The following is a 14228-nucleotide window of genomic DNA, read 5'->3' on the forward strand; positions in this document are numbered from 1 at the left end:
GGGTGGTGGTATCCATCTGAGAATAAGTAACATTAGTCTTCCCCTCAGGTGAAGCGTTACTTATTCGAAGTAGTGCAATGTCATGGAAACTCGTTGTGAAGGTATTCACGATATGAGATATAACTTAAAACGATGCCACTTTGCTAATATTCTGTTCATTCAGATATGGCTATGTATTATCGATGCTGTCGCACTATATTTGTACATAGTCTAGACTTTTCCATAGCTTGAGGCTTACGCCCTAAATGCTTTATAGTCTAAATACATCATACACCATCAGGCATCTCTCATATTGTGGAGTTATACTTCATAACTGTTTTACCATCATTGCATCACCTACCCACCCACTGAAGAAGTGGCCAAAAAGCCCTGAAACGGCACCAGGGGGAGCCTGATGATGTCCGGAGTTTCCAAGAATAGGTAACAACAGCCTTCTCCACTGGGGAAGCGTTGCCTATTCGAGGAGTTTATGAGTGGTGTGAGTTGAAGGAGTTACTGTCCCTTTCATTCTTCTACATCGTTTATTTTCCTCTTCCACTCCTATTATTACTTTCCCTCTACCTTTTTGCTTTTCTAAGTCTAATAGGGACAACTGTATAGTCAAGTTATTATCCCACACAAATACAAAATAGCCCTGAAATGGTGCCATCTGGTATCCACCTGAGAATAAGTAACATTAGTGTTCTCCTCAGGTGAAGCGTTACTTATTCGAAGTAGTGCAATATCATGGCAACTCGTTGCAAAGGTATTCAGAATATGAGATATAACTTAAAACGATGCCTCTTTGCTAGTATTCTCTTCATTCAGATTTGGCTATGTATTATTGATGCTTTCACTATACTTATACATAGTATAAATGTGACTTAAGCAATCTACAGCAAAAATCAATTGCATAATTTATCATTATATGCTCCTGTCGCATTGTTCTTGATAATCAATTAATATTGATTGAGATCAGTAAGCAGTACCATACAGTACTGCAAGAATCACTTAAGCTTTAGCCAGGCAGTGCATACATTCAATTGGTCCTAGGGATAACACTGGATAATAACCAAAAATGTGCATATGTTGTTTGCAATTTCATGGAAGTCTTTTTTCTTTTTTAAATTATGAAATGGAAGAGATTCTTCCATAGACTCGTTAGTCTCGAAAGCTACTGCCTGTTACTTATTAGTATATTTTACATTAAACTGGGCTATAATCTATATTTGTTCTCTCAGATTCTTCTATGTTTAATACTTTTGAAATTTATTAAAATTAATGTTTTTCTTGTTTTAAAAAAGTACACAGCTTGTGTTAAAACTAAAAAGTTATACCCATTCAATCACTGCAATCATTAAGAAAAGATAACTAAATTTATTGGCATTGTTCAAGCCACATTAAAAAACATTGCCCAAAAATTAAAATACGGACCAGTTAGGTGCTCTACCACAAATTGGGATTTCACGTAGAAATTGGGTGCAGAAACCTATCAGGTTCCCCGCAACTATTTGATTTTGCTTGACAAGCATGAGCACTCCTTGTTTAAAGTTTCAGGTTTTGTTTTTCCACTCCACTAGGTCAGTAAAAATCTACATCATACCCTAGTTGTTTTTTTAAATTCATTGTTTGCACAGTATATAATAATGAATTTGAAGTACTGGTTAGGTCTTCAAATGTAGACAGCTGGGATATCAGAAAGAATAAGCAAGAACAGGATGAGGAGAAAAATGCTCTTGGTTAAGCAGACAATCTAAGGCAGTGCAACAAGGGGTGGCCAGTGAAAATGCTTTGGTGTCATAAGCACTGGGAAACTAAATGTGAGGAGTCTGCTTTGGCCAAATGACTGATGAGTATAATGAAATACAAAGAGATGTTGGGCCAATAGATTAGAATGTCTTATAATCAGGGACTAACTTTTCAGATATTGACTAGAACTTATGAAATGGTCACTCAAAGCAGCAAAAATTTTCTGAACTACTGTCAAGAGCAAAGGGAAGGGCTTTTCCTTTTGTAAAGAGGAGCACAATGGTCTGTTACCAAAGGTTAGTCAGCCCAACTGACAATTCTAAATGAGAAATTCATGGAATTAAACATTAAAGCTTTTCATACCAACAAAATATATTGTTCATGGTTTAGACCTAAATGGATGTCATGAACTGAAAAGACTACTGGCAGAGAAGAAAAATGCATGGGATGATTAGGGAGATAGAATTCTTCAATCATGGGGTGAGGGTAAGGTAGATTAGAAATCTTTGCCTATGCTAACACTTAGAAGGAAAGGAATGATGTTATTTGGTTTTTAGGAGCATTAGCAACTAAGGCCATATTGCTCTGGGGATATGCGGTGGTCATTCCCTGACCTTTCTGCATGCTCCGTATTTGGTGGTCACGGGCTCAAACCCCAGTCTAATCAAGAAGCATGTGCTACGCACTGCTGCTCCTGCCCACAGAGGCACCAGAAAGGAATGAACAATGCTGGTCCACTAGATATGAATGGCTTAACTGGTGGCAGTCTTGTCCAGTTTCTGGACAAACTAATTTGTACCTACATTCATGCACAAAGATTTAGGAATGGGAATACCAGAAATATGCCAAGTTATAACTACAAGCTAAATAATTTTGTTATAACTAGAAAGAAAACTGGAGGAGAAATTGCTAAAGATGAAAGTAAATAAGGCACCAATCAAAGGGCCAATAGGAGCTATGCGGTTATATTAAAAGCAATAGCAAAAGAGGTAATCCTTTTGGCCATAATTAAAACATCCTTGGATTCAGCAGACCTTACTATAGATTTCAAGTGTGCAAACGTCTCTCGTATTCACAAAGGGGAATCAAAAAGGGCAATGTGAGGAATTACAGACCTGTAAGCATGACTTCTGTCCAAGGGAAAATAATGGAGCCAGTGGTTAATGAAACAGAATTGTGGAAATATGCAAAGGAATATGAAAATCAGAGCGTGGGTTTGTTCAGGATGATCCATCTTACCAATCTGATTAGCTACGACAAACACAAAAAAACGGGGGGGGGGGGCAATTAATGCAAACAACTTCAGCATGTATTTAGGTTTCACTAAAGCTTTCAACACTGAATACTGTACAAATTGGAAGTGTGGCACTAGGAGAAAATTATTGCCGTGGATAAAGAAATGACAGAAGACAGTGGTTATAAGTGGGCAGTGCTCTTCTTGGGGGAGGAGGGGGGGATTAGTCCAGTACATCTTGCAAAGTATTTCATTAACAGATCCTGGTAAATTTTCTGGTGAAGGGCATTTTAAACAGAAGCACTAACTGAAGAGAAAAAACTTCCATACAGATCAAAAACAAATTATGGTGCAAAATTACTGCTGTACTGATCTTAGATTTAATAGATTTGAAATAACTATGGATTAAATTATTAACACAATCACCATGACACTGTGTTTTAAGTAACAATCTGCATGACAGCATTTGTCTAACTTCACTTTACTATTCAAGCAGCATAAACAAGTTTAATATAAAATGAATCTAGGATGGCCTAGCAGACCCAAATATGATATTGGTTTCAATCTATTTTTGGATAGGTAGTGGCAGCATTATATTTTTAAATGGAAAAAAAAATTGAAGCCACTAGTTTTATATATATATACTGTATACATTTGGGTAAATAGTGTGTTAAGAGATGCAATGGCCATGTATTATGGTCCACTCTTGCAGCCTACTTTCGTGTGGAAAATAAAATAATTTCTTTACCCAGGCACTGCACAGAAACTGATGACAACACTATGTACCACCTCAGTTCATAGCTTTGAAAAAACTACACCATAAGGTATAATCTAAAAGTAAAGGAAGCTTACGTCTTGCTTCCCAAGCAGATGTATGCTTCAAAAGAAAGTTCATCTTGAGTGAATTTCTCCCCCTTTGTGACTAACCGGCTAGCATACCTGAATGACTACAACTAATTTCACATTCTGTTTCCTACTAAACCTTTTACAAGCTTTAACAAAAAAAGTTTTACTAGTTTAATTATATTTCTAAGTTTTAGGGCTCAGGTCACTAATTTCTGTGCCTCTAATCGAAATAAATTCAAACCGAAAGGCCAGCGGGAACTTATTAAAAATAAAAGGACTGTTAATTTCTAAATCGGGCGAAAAATACTTCTGAGGATACTTTTCTTACTCTAAACTTTGTCACGATCTGCGCCCCACTAAAATAATCTGCAGAAATTGTAAACCACTGAGTAATTTAGATAAGACTAGACCATGAGGGTCGAGATTCAGTATCGGGTACAGACAATGAGCATGGCAAATGCATACCATTTCTATTAGCATTTTGGTAACTTACTGTAATTCAGTTATTAATTTCCTTGTTATTCAAATTTAATAATTACAGTGATTGCAAAATAAAAAAAGACAAATTCTGAAAATTTTAATATTGCCTTTGGAAATATTTCGTGAAAAATGAAACGAGAAATTAATTATATTTCCAAAGGAGGTACAATCTCAACTTTGGAAAATACTTAAAACAACCGAAATGCTACACAGACATACACAATGGCGCGTTAGGCGGTTTGTTTTAATAGCGCGAAAATTAAAGAAATCGAGTATTAACGAAAACTGTTAGCTGTATTTATAATTTAAGCATAAAAACTGAAACAATAAGCTTCCTTACTAACTTATTAATAATAACAGAATTAAAAATTCTTTGTTTTCTCCATGCAACACAAAATGTAATACACAACGACGAAGTACAACAATAGATATCAAATATGGCGCACAAAAAAAGAAAGAGAAAGAAAGGGTACCTTTGTCAGTCTTTCGACTAGAGCAGTCTTCACTCCATTTTTGTCCAACCCTCTCTTCTCTAATTCTACTCGTAAATCGACAACTCGAAGATCGCATAACTTCTTTTTAGTAGTTGTTTCTTGATCCGTAGTAGCCATTATCAAAGAATAAACTTAGGACAGCAATGGCGAAGTAGCAAGTACAAAGAGGAAGCACCGTTCACTGCGTATCACACCAAACTACACTTCACTAATCTCGCCACCAGTCTTTCGAGAAACAAGCAGCTCATTGGATACTAGCTCTTCGTCCCATTACATCACACAAGCTGCAACCAATTATCAAATATTTTAACATATTTTTAGATGAAATTTTTAAAAAAATTAAAAAAACTTGAAAACAAATCTGAAAAATTCTATGTTAAAAACAAGAAACAATTTTTAAAAATTATACTAAAATCATATATAGATTTTTGATAAAAACATATATTGCAAACAAAAGTAGCAGACTTAGACAAGTCGGCCACCTACCAGTTGTATTTCCTGCAATATTCTAAACAATCACGGTTTCCACAGCTCAGTCTAAACTAAAGAATAAAAGTGCTCGTATGTGGCCTGCAATTTTTAAACTTTATGATTTTAATCTTAATTTTTAGAGTAAATAATTTAAATATATAGTGGTTACCTAAAAAGTTACTTTACTAAAAGGAGTTTCGGGATGAAAGCCTCAGAGTACAGGAAATTTAATACACAAAAAAAATAATAATCATTTTGGTTCATAAAAAATCACAGCAGTAGGTGAAATGTCAAGGCTTTTGTTACATCTCATATTGTGAATGGCTGCACCATGATTTCTGGATATTGCCATTCCTCATATAAGCAACGTTTCGCAATGAGACAACACTAACGTTACTTAGGTCACATCACTGGCATCCCCGAGAACAAGTAACATTAGTCGAGTAGCCAAACGTTGCTTATTCGAGATAGTGCAATATCAGTTAAAACAAAAGCTTAAGACAGATATAACCTATGTCTGTAATCAGGTCACAAAGGAGATTAGGAAAGCGAAGGCAAATTACGAGAAATCTTTGGAAAAGGATGCAAAGAAAAACGATTTCTTTACATATATAAACACAAGAAGAAAGGTGATGAATTAAATTAATCCACATGATGTTGATAATCCTGTTCAGATTGCTGGAAAAATCAAGTAGTATTCCCCGTCTATATTTCACACATAAGGAATTCTTGAAGAAAGCGGATCCAAAAGAGAGCTAAATGATTTTATAATAATTGAGAGGAAAGTGGAAGATAAACTGTTGAAGTAAAACATAAGAGAGCCACCTAGGATCTAGTCAATTATGTTAAGGAAAAAAGCAGGCAAACCATTAGACATAATTAGGAGAGCACTCGTAGATTCCAGGAGGTGTCTACGAACTGGAAATGTACGAATATATCCCAAATGCACAAAGGTGATATGAGTGTTAACATATCATTTACACTGTTGTGTAAAACATAAAGACCAGTCAGGTTTTCACCTCTAGCTTCTCACAGGAGTAACCTAGATATGAGAAAAGGATACCAAAGGAACCTCGTGAGGTACAGAAATGATAAAGGAAACAAAAAGGTACAGAGGGACTTTATTCAAAAATGGCACCATAGCACTGGCTGCCATGATAAAGATGTATCAATGCCAAAGATGGAACAAAGGGAAGAGGTGGTCCTCAATAGGAGATATGGCTACCCCTAATGTCGATGCAAGCTTTGCTCTGCCTGTCCATACTTAGAACAATGTTGTGGATACGTTCTTGCGGTAACATCGTCCGTTCCTCTGTCAGCGCCATCTTCAGCTGGTGAACATTTTCTTGTGGGTGTGGACGTGCAGCTAGGCGTCTCCCCAGACCGTCCCATAAGTGTTCGATAGGATTTAGATCGACGGAATGGGCAGGCCAATCCATGCGAACAATGCCATCACTTTCCAAAAGCATATCAACAGCTGCAGTGCGGTGGGGTTATCATCTATAAACACGAACTCGGGGCCAATGGCGCCTGGGGAAGGATTACCTCAGTACAGTAGGGTGCACCAGTTACAGTACCGCCTTCCAGTATCTAGAGTTGTGTACTTCCATCCAAGGTAACTCCTCCTCAGACAAGAACACCTCTACCGCCATATCGATCCCTTTCAGTGATGTTTGAGGGGTGATACCGTGGGCCAGCCTCTCGCCAGATTAGCTGATGTCCAGAATCGCTGCTGAGACTGAATCTACTCTCATCAGTAAAGAGTACGTTACCCCATTGCGCTGCTGTCCCGTCCTTGTGTTTGATGCACCACTGTAAACGGTGTCTCCGATGGGCAAGTGTTAAAGGGACACAGCGCACTGGCCTTCGGGCAAACAGTCCACCTTTCGTGGAGTCGCCTGGCCACGGTAAACCGCGATATCCTGCATCCGGTGCAGCTGTTCTCCAATGGATCCCTCTGTCTCATGTCGGTCCCTCTTGGCCGATACCAGTATATAGCGGTTATCATTGGGGGTGGTTTTCGTGGACGACCACCACTGGTCCTTCGCACAGCTGTACCTGTTTTTCTGAAGGCCGACCGCGCACGTGAGATGATGCTAGCAGTGATACCGAACTCTGCAGCCACACTCCTCGTATTTCGAGCTTCCCAATTATTCGACCCCGGGTAAAGTCATCCAGATGTTGTCTACTGGCCATTTCGTTATCTGTAGCACTGTATGAAACCAATCGAAAGTCTGTAACAATCGTGCTCCCCATTCGGTAAATTGCTGAACTGCTGCTTTTATCTGTTTATGTGAACCCTCTCATCACGATTCAAATTTTTGCATGTGCACCAGCTTATTACTAAACGGCCACAGTTATGCACATCACCACAGGCTTTTCGTTTGATTTTGTGGTTGTAATAGTGTTGGTCCTTAAGTTTTGCACACCATTGTGGTTTAACTTCTGTTCCAGCGGAAACTTTGGAGTCACCGATAAAAGAAATAATGCAGGATCATCTAGACAAGGCGGCGTTTATAATTCAGACACAGCATAGATCGATGAACACCATGGTTATATCCAAACTTCCTTATATTTCGAGGGTACAGCTGTAAAACGGTGTTCTCAGGTCGGCCGATAGTAAGTACACCGGACCGAACGTATTGGTAACTCTCTAAGAGGCTTCCGGATCAACAAGTGTATAATCTTGCTACCTCTACTCTAGATATGTTAAGAGGAAATCTCTAACCAATTCGATTGAATACTACGATGTGGTCACAAAGTAACTAGATGCAAAAGGTAATTTTGATGTCATCTACTTCGATTTCAGGTAAGCTTTTGATACTGTAGCACATAAAAGACTTTGTACAAATTGGAGCAGTGTGACATTAAGGGCAAGTTGCTGCTATGGATAAAGGGGTGGTTGAGTGGAAGACAGAGAGGGGTAATCAAGGGGCACTGCTCTTGTGGACTAATGTGATTAGTAGAGTCTCTCAAAGTTTGGTGTTAGGCCCATTGTTGTTTTCTATATTTATCGATCATACTGATGAAGGCATATCAAGCTGAATGACCACGTTTGCAGACGATACAAAGGTTCGTAGGATGGTTAATGACGCTATTCTGCTGCAACAGGATCTAGAAAAGTTAGACAGATGGGCTGGGAAATGGCAATTGATTTTTAACATTTAGAAATGCAAATGGGTAGCAGTAACCCTAGAGTAACATAGCCACTGTGGGTATTATACTCAGGGGAGTGGAAAATGAAAAGAACTTGAGGGTAATCGTGCAGTCGGATATGGAGTTCACTAAGCAAAGATAGCTCTGGGATATTGTCAATGATATACAGAAAAATTGCTAGCAGGAACAAGGATATGATTATTCCAATGTATAACACAGTGGTTAAGCTACATCTTGAGTACTGCATACAGGTCTGGATGCCTCATTTTAGTAAGGATGTATAGCTGCTGAAACGAGTACAGAGAAGGGCAACGAGATTGGTGAAGGGAACAAAGGGTACTCTTACCAAAAAAGGCTTAAGTTTTGCAAATTGCTGCATTTGGAGACTAGGCACCTGCAGGTTGATCTGATTAAGGTGTTTACAGTTTTGAACATATTGAGCAAGCCCAATGCTGATAGGATTCTTCCTTTTGTTATTGTGCGAGTCGATAGCTAAAATAAATTCAAGGAAGACCTAGATTAACTCTTTGAGGTAATGTATTGGTGAAATGTGATGTGACTCCTTTTTTGGCTGTGGATCTCGTGCATCATTTGCGACTGGTAATGCTAATTCTATCTCGTTGGTCATAAGATGGTCAGCCATTTGAAATTTGAAACGTAACAAAAACCATGCCATATTACCTACTTATGATTTACTATGAAATAAAATATTGCTTTACACTAACTTGTTTCTATAGGTACTTTATTATAGCGGCTACCTATATAGTTAGAGGTGGTCAATCTCAGTATGTTCAAAAGGGGAAGATGTAAAGCAGGTTGTCAAAAGTGATGTCACCTGATGTTATGGTGGTGTGTGTGTGGAATTCAAATATGATGAGTACAGAAAGAGAAATAACAGGCATAGAGAGAGAAGTTATGATATTTTTTAAGAAGCGCATAGGTTCTAATATAACAAAGTATAATTGGCATTGTTAATCGAAAAACGAATGGGGCAGAAAAATGTCATACTGAAGAATACACAATGAAACGGAGAGCCCAAAAAAATCAGATTATTTTATAATACGACATATCAACTTTCCAGATGATTGAAACTTTAGGCTAGGTTGCTCTACAATTTGTGGGTTAGTTTCTCCTTAATTTATGGGTTAGTTTCTCCACAATTTGTGGGTTAGTTTCTCCATAATTTGTTGTTTGTTTAGTCGGACGCTAAATATTTTTACAAATGTTGCATGACGACTTTCTATAATACCAGCAATATTACAGATCTCATTAAAGATGGGAAATATGAATTTTCCATACGTAAACGTAAACAAACCTTTTTTTTCGCTAATTTCAAATATGTGATTCGGTTTTTTTTAGAATCTGTAATTTTCGTAATCCAGCTGTTATACAATCAGCAGTAAAAATTAAATAAAATGATTTCGTCACAAAACACTTGAGAATGGTTAAAAAACATTTTTATTATTGTAGTTAACCCCCATTATGTTCTATATACAGAGATAAATTAATACACCCAATTTTTAAAAAAAGATATGGACAATTTAAAATGGTTCTCTGGATGATTTCTTTCATCACGGTACAAATCCAGAAATAGTGTGCTGACCGTCCTTTGTTCCAGAAACCCTAGTAGCGAGATATTCAAGTAAGAAGTCTAAATGCAAAAAATTAAGTTTTGGCGATGTACGATGTCCCATTTCTTTATCTTTAGCGAACAGCTTCTGAACTCCACTTTTTGGTCACACCAAAAGTTTCCACAAAGCCGTTTGAAAGGCTACCATGCTCTAAGTTATTTCAGATATTTTTCAAAGCTTTCTTCTTGCAGAAACTCTCTGATATGACGCAGCATTCCATCTTTCACTGCTGCATCATTAATATTTTTCTTTCTTCCGTAAATTCTGTACAGTGGGATCAACTGATGATGTTACCAACAGCAAATTCTGAGTAGGAAGCATTCAAGGAATTAATCGTGGAAGCTATTAGACTTTTCTTACCTATTAAGAAATACTGTTCAAGGTTTAGGTTTAAATGGTTGTCAACGGAATAAAGGAGACACTTGGAAGAGAAGAAAACTGTATGGATGCATATAAATTATCAGGCGACTAAGAAGCCTATGGCAGATATAAGCTAGTCTGTAATCAAGTCACAAAGGAGGTTAGGCAAGCGAAGGCAGATTATGAGAAATATTTGGCAAAGAATGCAAAGAAAAACAGCGAAGACTTCTTTATTATATAAACTCTAAAAGGAATGGATTGAATGAGATTGGTCCACTTGATATCGATGGCCCGACTGTGGATGATCCTGCTCAGATAGCAAACAAACTGAATGAGTATTTTGCATCTACAATATATGAGGAGTTATTAAGGAAGGAAAATGCCAGAAGTTTATCAAATTGTAACAGGGTGCTGAATGATTTTGTAATAACTGAGAGCAAAGCGGAGGAAAAATTGTTGAAGTTAAACATAAGAAAGGCACTGGGGTGTATGGGATCTATCCAGTTATATTAAAGGAGGCGGCAAAAGAACTAAGCAAACCCTTAGCCATAATTATGAGAGCATCCTTGTACTCGGGGGGAAGTCCCCACGCACTGGAGATGTGTAAATGTATCCCCAATTCACAAAGGGGAATCGGATGGTGACACAAGTAATTCCAGACCAGTTAGTTGAATTTCTGTTCGTGATAAAATAATGGAGTCACTAGTTAAAGATGCACTGACGGATCACCTAGACAAGACAGCAGCAATAATTCAGACACAGCATGGGTTTGTTAAGGGAAAGTCTTGTCTGGCAAATTTGATTGCATACTATGATATGGTTACAAAGAAACTGGATGCAAAAAATAATTTTATATCATATATTTGGATTTCATTATTTGATTTTTTTTTTATGGAGCATTAGCAACTAAGGCCATATTGCTCAGGGATATGCGGTGGTCATTCCCTGACCTTTCCGCATCCTCCATATTTGGTGGTGACGGGCTCGAACCCCGGTCTAATCAAGAGGCATGTGTTACGCACTGCTGCTCCTTCCCACCTGGCTACGGAGGCGCCTTGGATTTCAGGAAAGCTTTGACACTGTTGCGCATAGAAGAGTTCTGTTCAAATTGGAGCAGAAAGGTATTAATGTTATTAGCGAGGTCACATAGAGTTCGGTGTTGGGTCCACTGTTGTTTTGTATATTTTTCAATGATATTGATGAAGGTATATCAGGCTTAGTGTCAACGTTTGCAGTGATACAAAGGTTGGCAGGGTTGTTAATGACAGTAATGGCAGTGTGCTACTGCAATAGGATCTAGACAATTTGGGTAGATGGGCTGAGAAGTGGCAACTGATGTTTAACATTAACAAAGGCGAAGTACTATATATGGGTAGAAGTAACCCCAGAGGAATGTACCAACTGCGTGGTACTACACTTAGGGTGGTAGAAAATGAAAAAGACCTGGGAGTATATGTGCAGTCAGATATGAAGTTTTCTGAGCCATGCAGACAGGCTGCAAGAACAGGTCGTGGGATTTTGCAATGATATACAGGAATTTTGCTAGGAGGGAAAAGGCGGTCATTATTCCTTTTGTATACGGCAATTGTCAGGCCACATCTTGAGTACTGCGTACAGGTCTGTAGGCCTCATTTCAGGAAGGATGTAGATTTGCTTCAGCACGTACAGGAAGGGCAACAAGACTATGGAGGGTAAAAAGGGGTTCTGCAAATTGAGCGGCTGGAAACTAGCACCTGCGAGGTGATATGATTGAGGTGTATAAGGCCTTGAATGGGTTGAGCACGCTGAATTCTAATGGGATTCTTCCACTTGCTCAGATTACGAACCTAAGGATGCAAAAATTAAAATTGAAGAAAGGAAGTTGTAGAATAGATGTGCGGAAATTTGCCTTTAGCCAGCGAGTTGTTGATTGCTGGAACAAACTTCCATCTGTCGTTGTGGAAGTTGATACGTTTAATAACTTCAAGGAGGAACTTGACAAACTTTTAGAGAGAGGGTTGTGTGATTTTTTTTTTATTTTGGCTGATGTTATATAAGCTCATACAAATGCTTTCTTTCATCACATGCTTCTATTACTATTACTAGATGATGAAATTGGCTATTAATATTCAAATGCGTTTGAGGCTAAAGCAGATATTCCACTATTGAATGCTGCATTGAATTGCTCCAAATAGCACCTTTATCTGATAGACTGCTCAACATAATGAACGGAATGCTTTTCATGAATATTTTATTGTGAACAGTGTCGCCGAAGGCGAACACTGTTCACATTAAAATATAATACGCATCCTGGCATGCAAAGTCCGAGTATCCAATAGAAATCAATCTACCACCTTACAGAATCGCACATTATGCAAATTATACATGCATAGAAACACGCGGATAGCAACCACATCACTCCATTTTTTTTGGCTTACTCAGTGGTATGCTCACATCTGCAGCACTCAAGATGGCAAATCATCGTCGTATAGATGATTCTTTCAGATGGCAAATCATCGTCGTATAGATGATTCTTTCAGATGGCAGACCGTTGCATGACTTGAAGCCGGGCAGTCGCAGAGTTGGCTTAATGTTTTACGCAGTGTCGTCTCGTCACTATGGAAGCAGTTTAGTCTGCGCAGGTGCAACACTGGTATCGTCACTGTCCTCCCCATACCGTCTGCGCGGTGGCACAGTGGTGTCGTCACCGTACTCCCCCACACCAGGTAGAAAAGGCCCAGATTCGAATCTCGTCAATGACGCGAGGAACTTTAATGGTTTTTTTCACTCCTTGGTCGGTCGAGTTAGTCGGTCTCAGGCGTAGATGGCAAGATTTCTTCCCCCCCCCCAGGAACAGGTGTTTTTTCGTCCAGAAAAACAGGCAAATCGACCATAGTAGAAACGCAATTTACAGACTTAATATAGGGTCATATATAAGAAACTACTGATGGCTCTAATATAGTTTTTGTCATCCCCATACCGGGTAGAAAAGGTTCGGGTTCGAATGCTGTCGATGACGCAAGGGCTTTTATGGGCTATTTTCACTCCGTGGCTGAGTTCATCGGTCTGAGGAAAGGATAGCAAAGTTTTCCCGGAACCCTGGCTTTGTCGTCCCTCAAAGCAGGCTAAACATACGCAATTTACAAACACAGTACACATGGGTAGATGAAATAACTTCCGTGTGACCATAATAAATAGGGTTTTTTTGTTTGTTTGTTTTTTATGGAAGCAGTTTCAGAAGACAGGAATCATTAGGAGAATTGCTCGCCAAGGTCGCTCAAAGACTACGTCAACCAGAACAGACAGCTTTAACAGCAAGCAGAACACCTATGGTGTCATATCATCAACTGTTTTGAGGGTGCTGCAGCCACAGTGAAAACATTTCCAACTGGACTGTGTTAAGAAGGCTCAATTCAAGTGGACTCTACGCAAGGAAGCCAGTAATTTGTATCCCATTAAGCCCTAATGATTCTGGAATAAAACTTGGAAAGAGTATTGATGATGTGTTAATTGTATTTATGCCATTTTGCAAAATATTAAACTATAGTCCTAGTAATATTAGGATTGAGGCAGACAGATGACTAGTATAATTGTTTTTTAAAGTGATACGTTATTGAGTATTTCGCTTATTGAACTTAGATTACAACTGCTGATTCTTAGTTAATCTATATGAGACTTGGTTTGTACATGGTTGGATTTTTATTCCATGTATTCAACATTGCCTCACAGAAGTATTGTGGGAATTGATTGGTTTGTCCAAGCTGTAGTAGTGTGAGTAATAGACGTATTTTCTATCTTAAGTTGATTGTAATGACCAAACTTAGGATAAGGTTTGATTTGTTTGTGTTA

At 38.4% G+C, this 14228-nt stretch overlaps 1 protein-coding gene across 5 annotated transcripts in view; it reads right to left on the minus strand.

The window, feature by feature from the left end:
• Positions 1–4981, minus strand: part of LOC150091474 (uncharacterized) — an 86818-nt gene extending 81837 nt beyond the window's left edge. For 2 of the 5 annotated variants that reach the window (XM_090375777.1, XM_090375770.1), the window contains exon 1: positions 4762–4981. In XM_090375777.1, the coding sequence (XP_090231903.1) occupies positions 4762–4899 (138 nt within the window). In that variant the 5' untranslated portion in view covers positions 4900–4981. The remainder of the gene's footprint in view (positions 1–4761) is intronic. The other 3 variants (XM_090375785.1, XM_090375788.1, XM_090375797.1) reach the window with 3 other exon arrangements.
• Positions 4982–14228: the final 9247 nt, after the last annotated feature.

Source organism: Mastigoproctus giganteus, chromosome 1, assembly GCF_048544385.1.
Source record: "Mastigoproctus giganteus isolate SK-2022 chromosome 1, ASM4854438v1, whole genome shotgun sequence".
Classification (NCBI taxonomy): Eukaryota; Metazoa; Arthropoda; class Arachnida; order Uropygi; family Thelyphonidae; genus Mastigoproctus; species Mastigoproctus giganteus.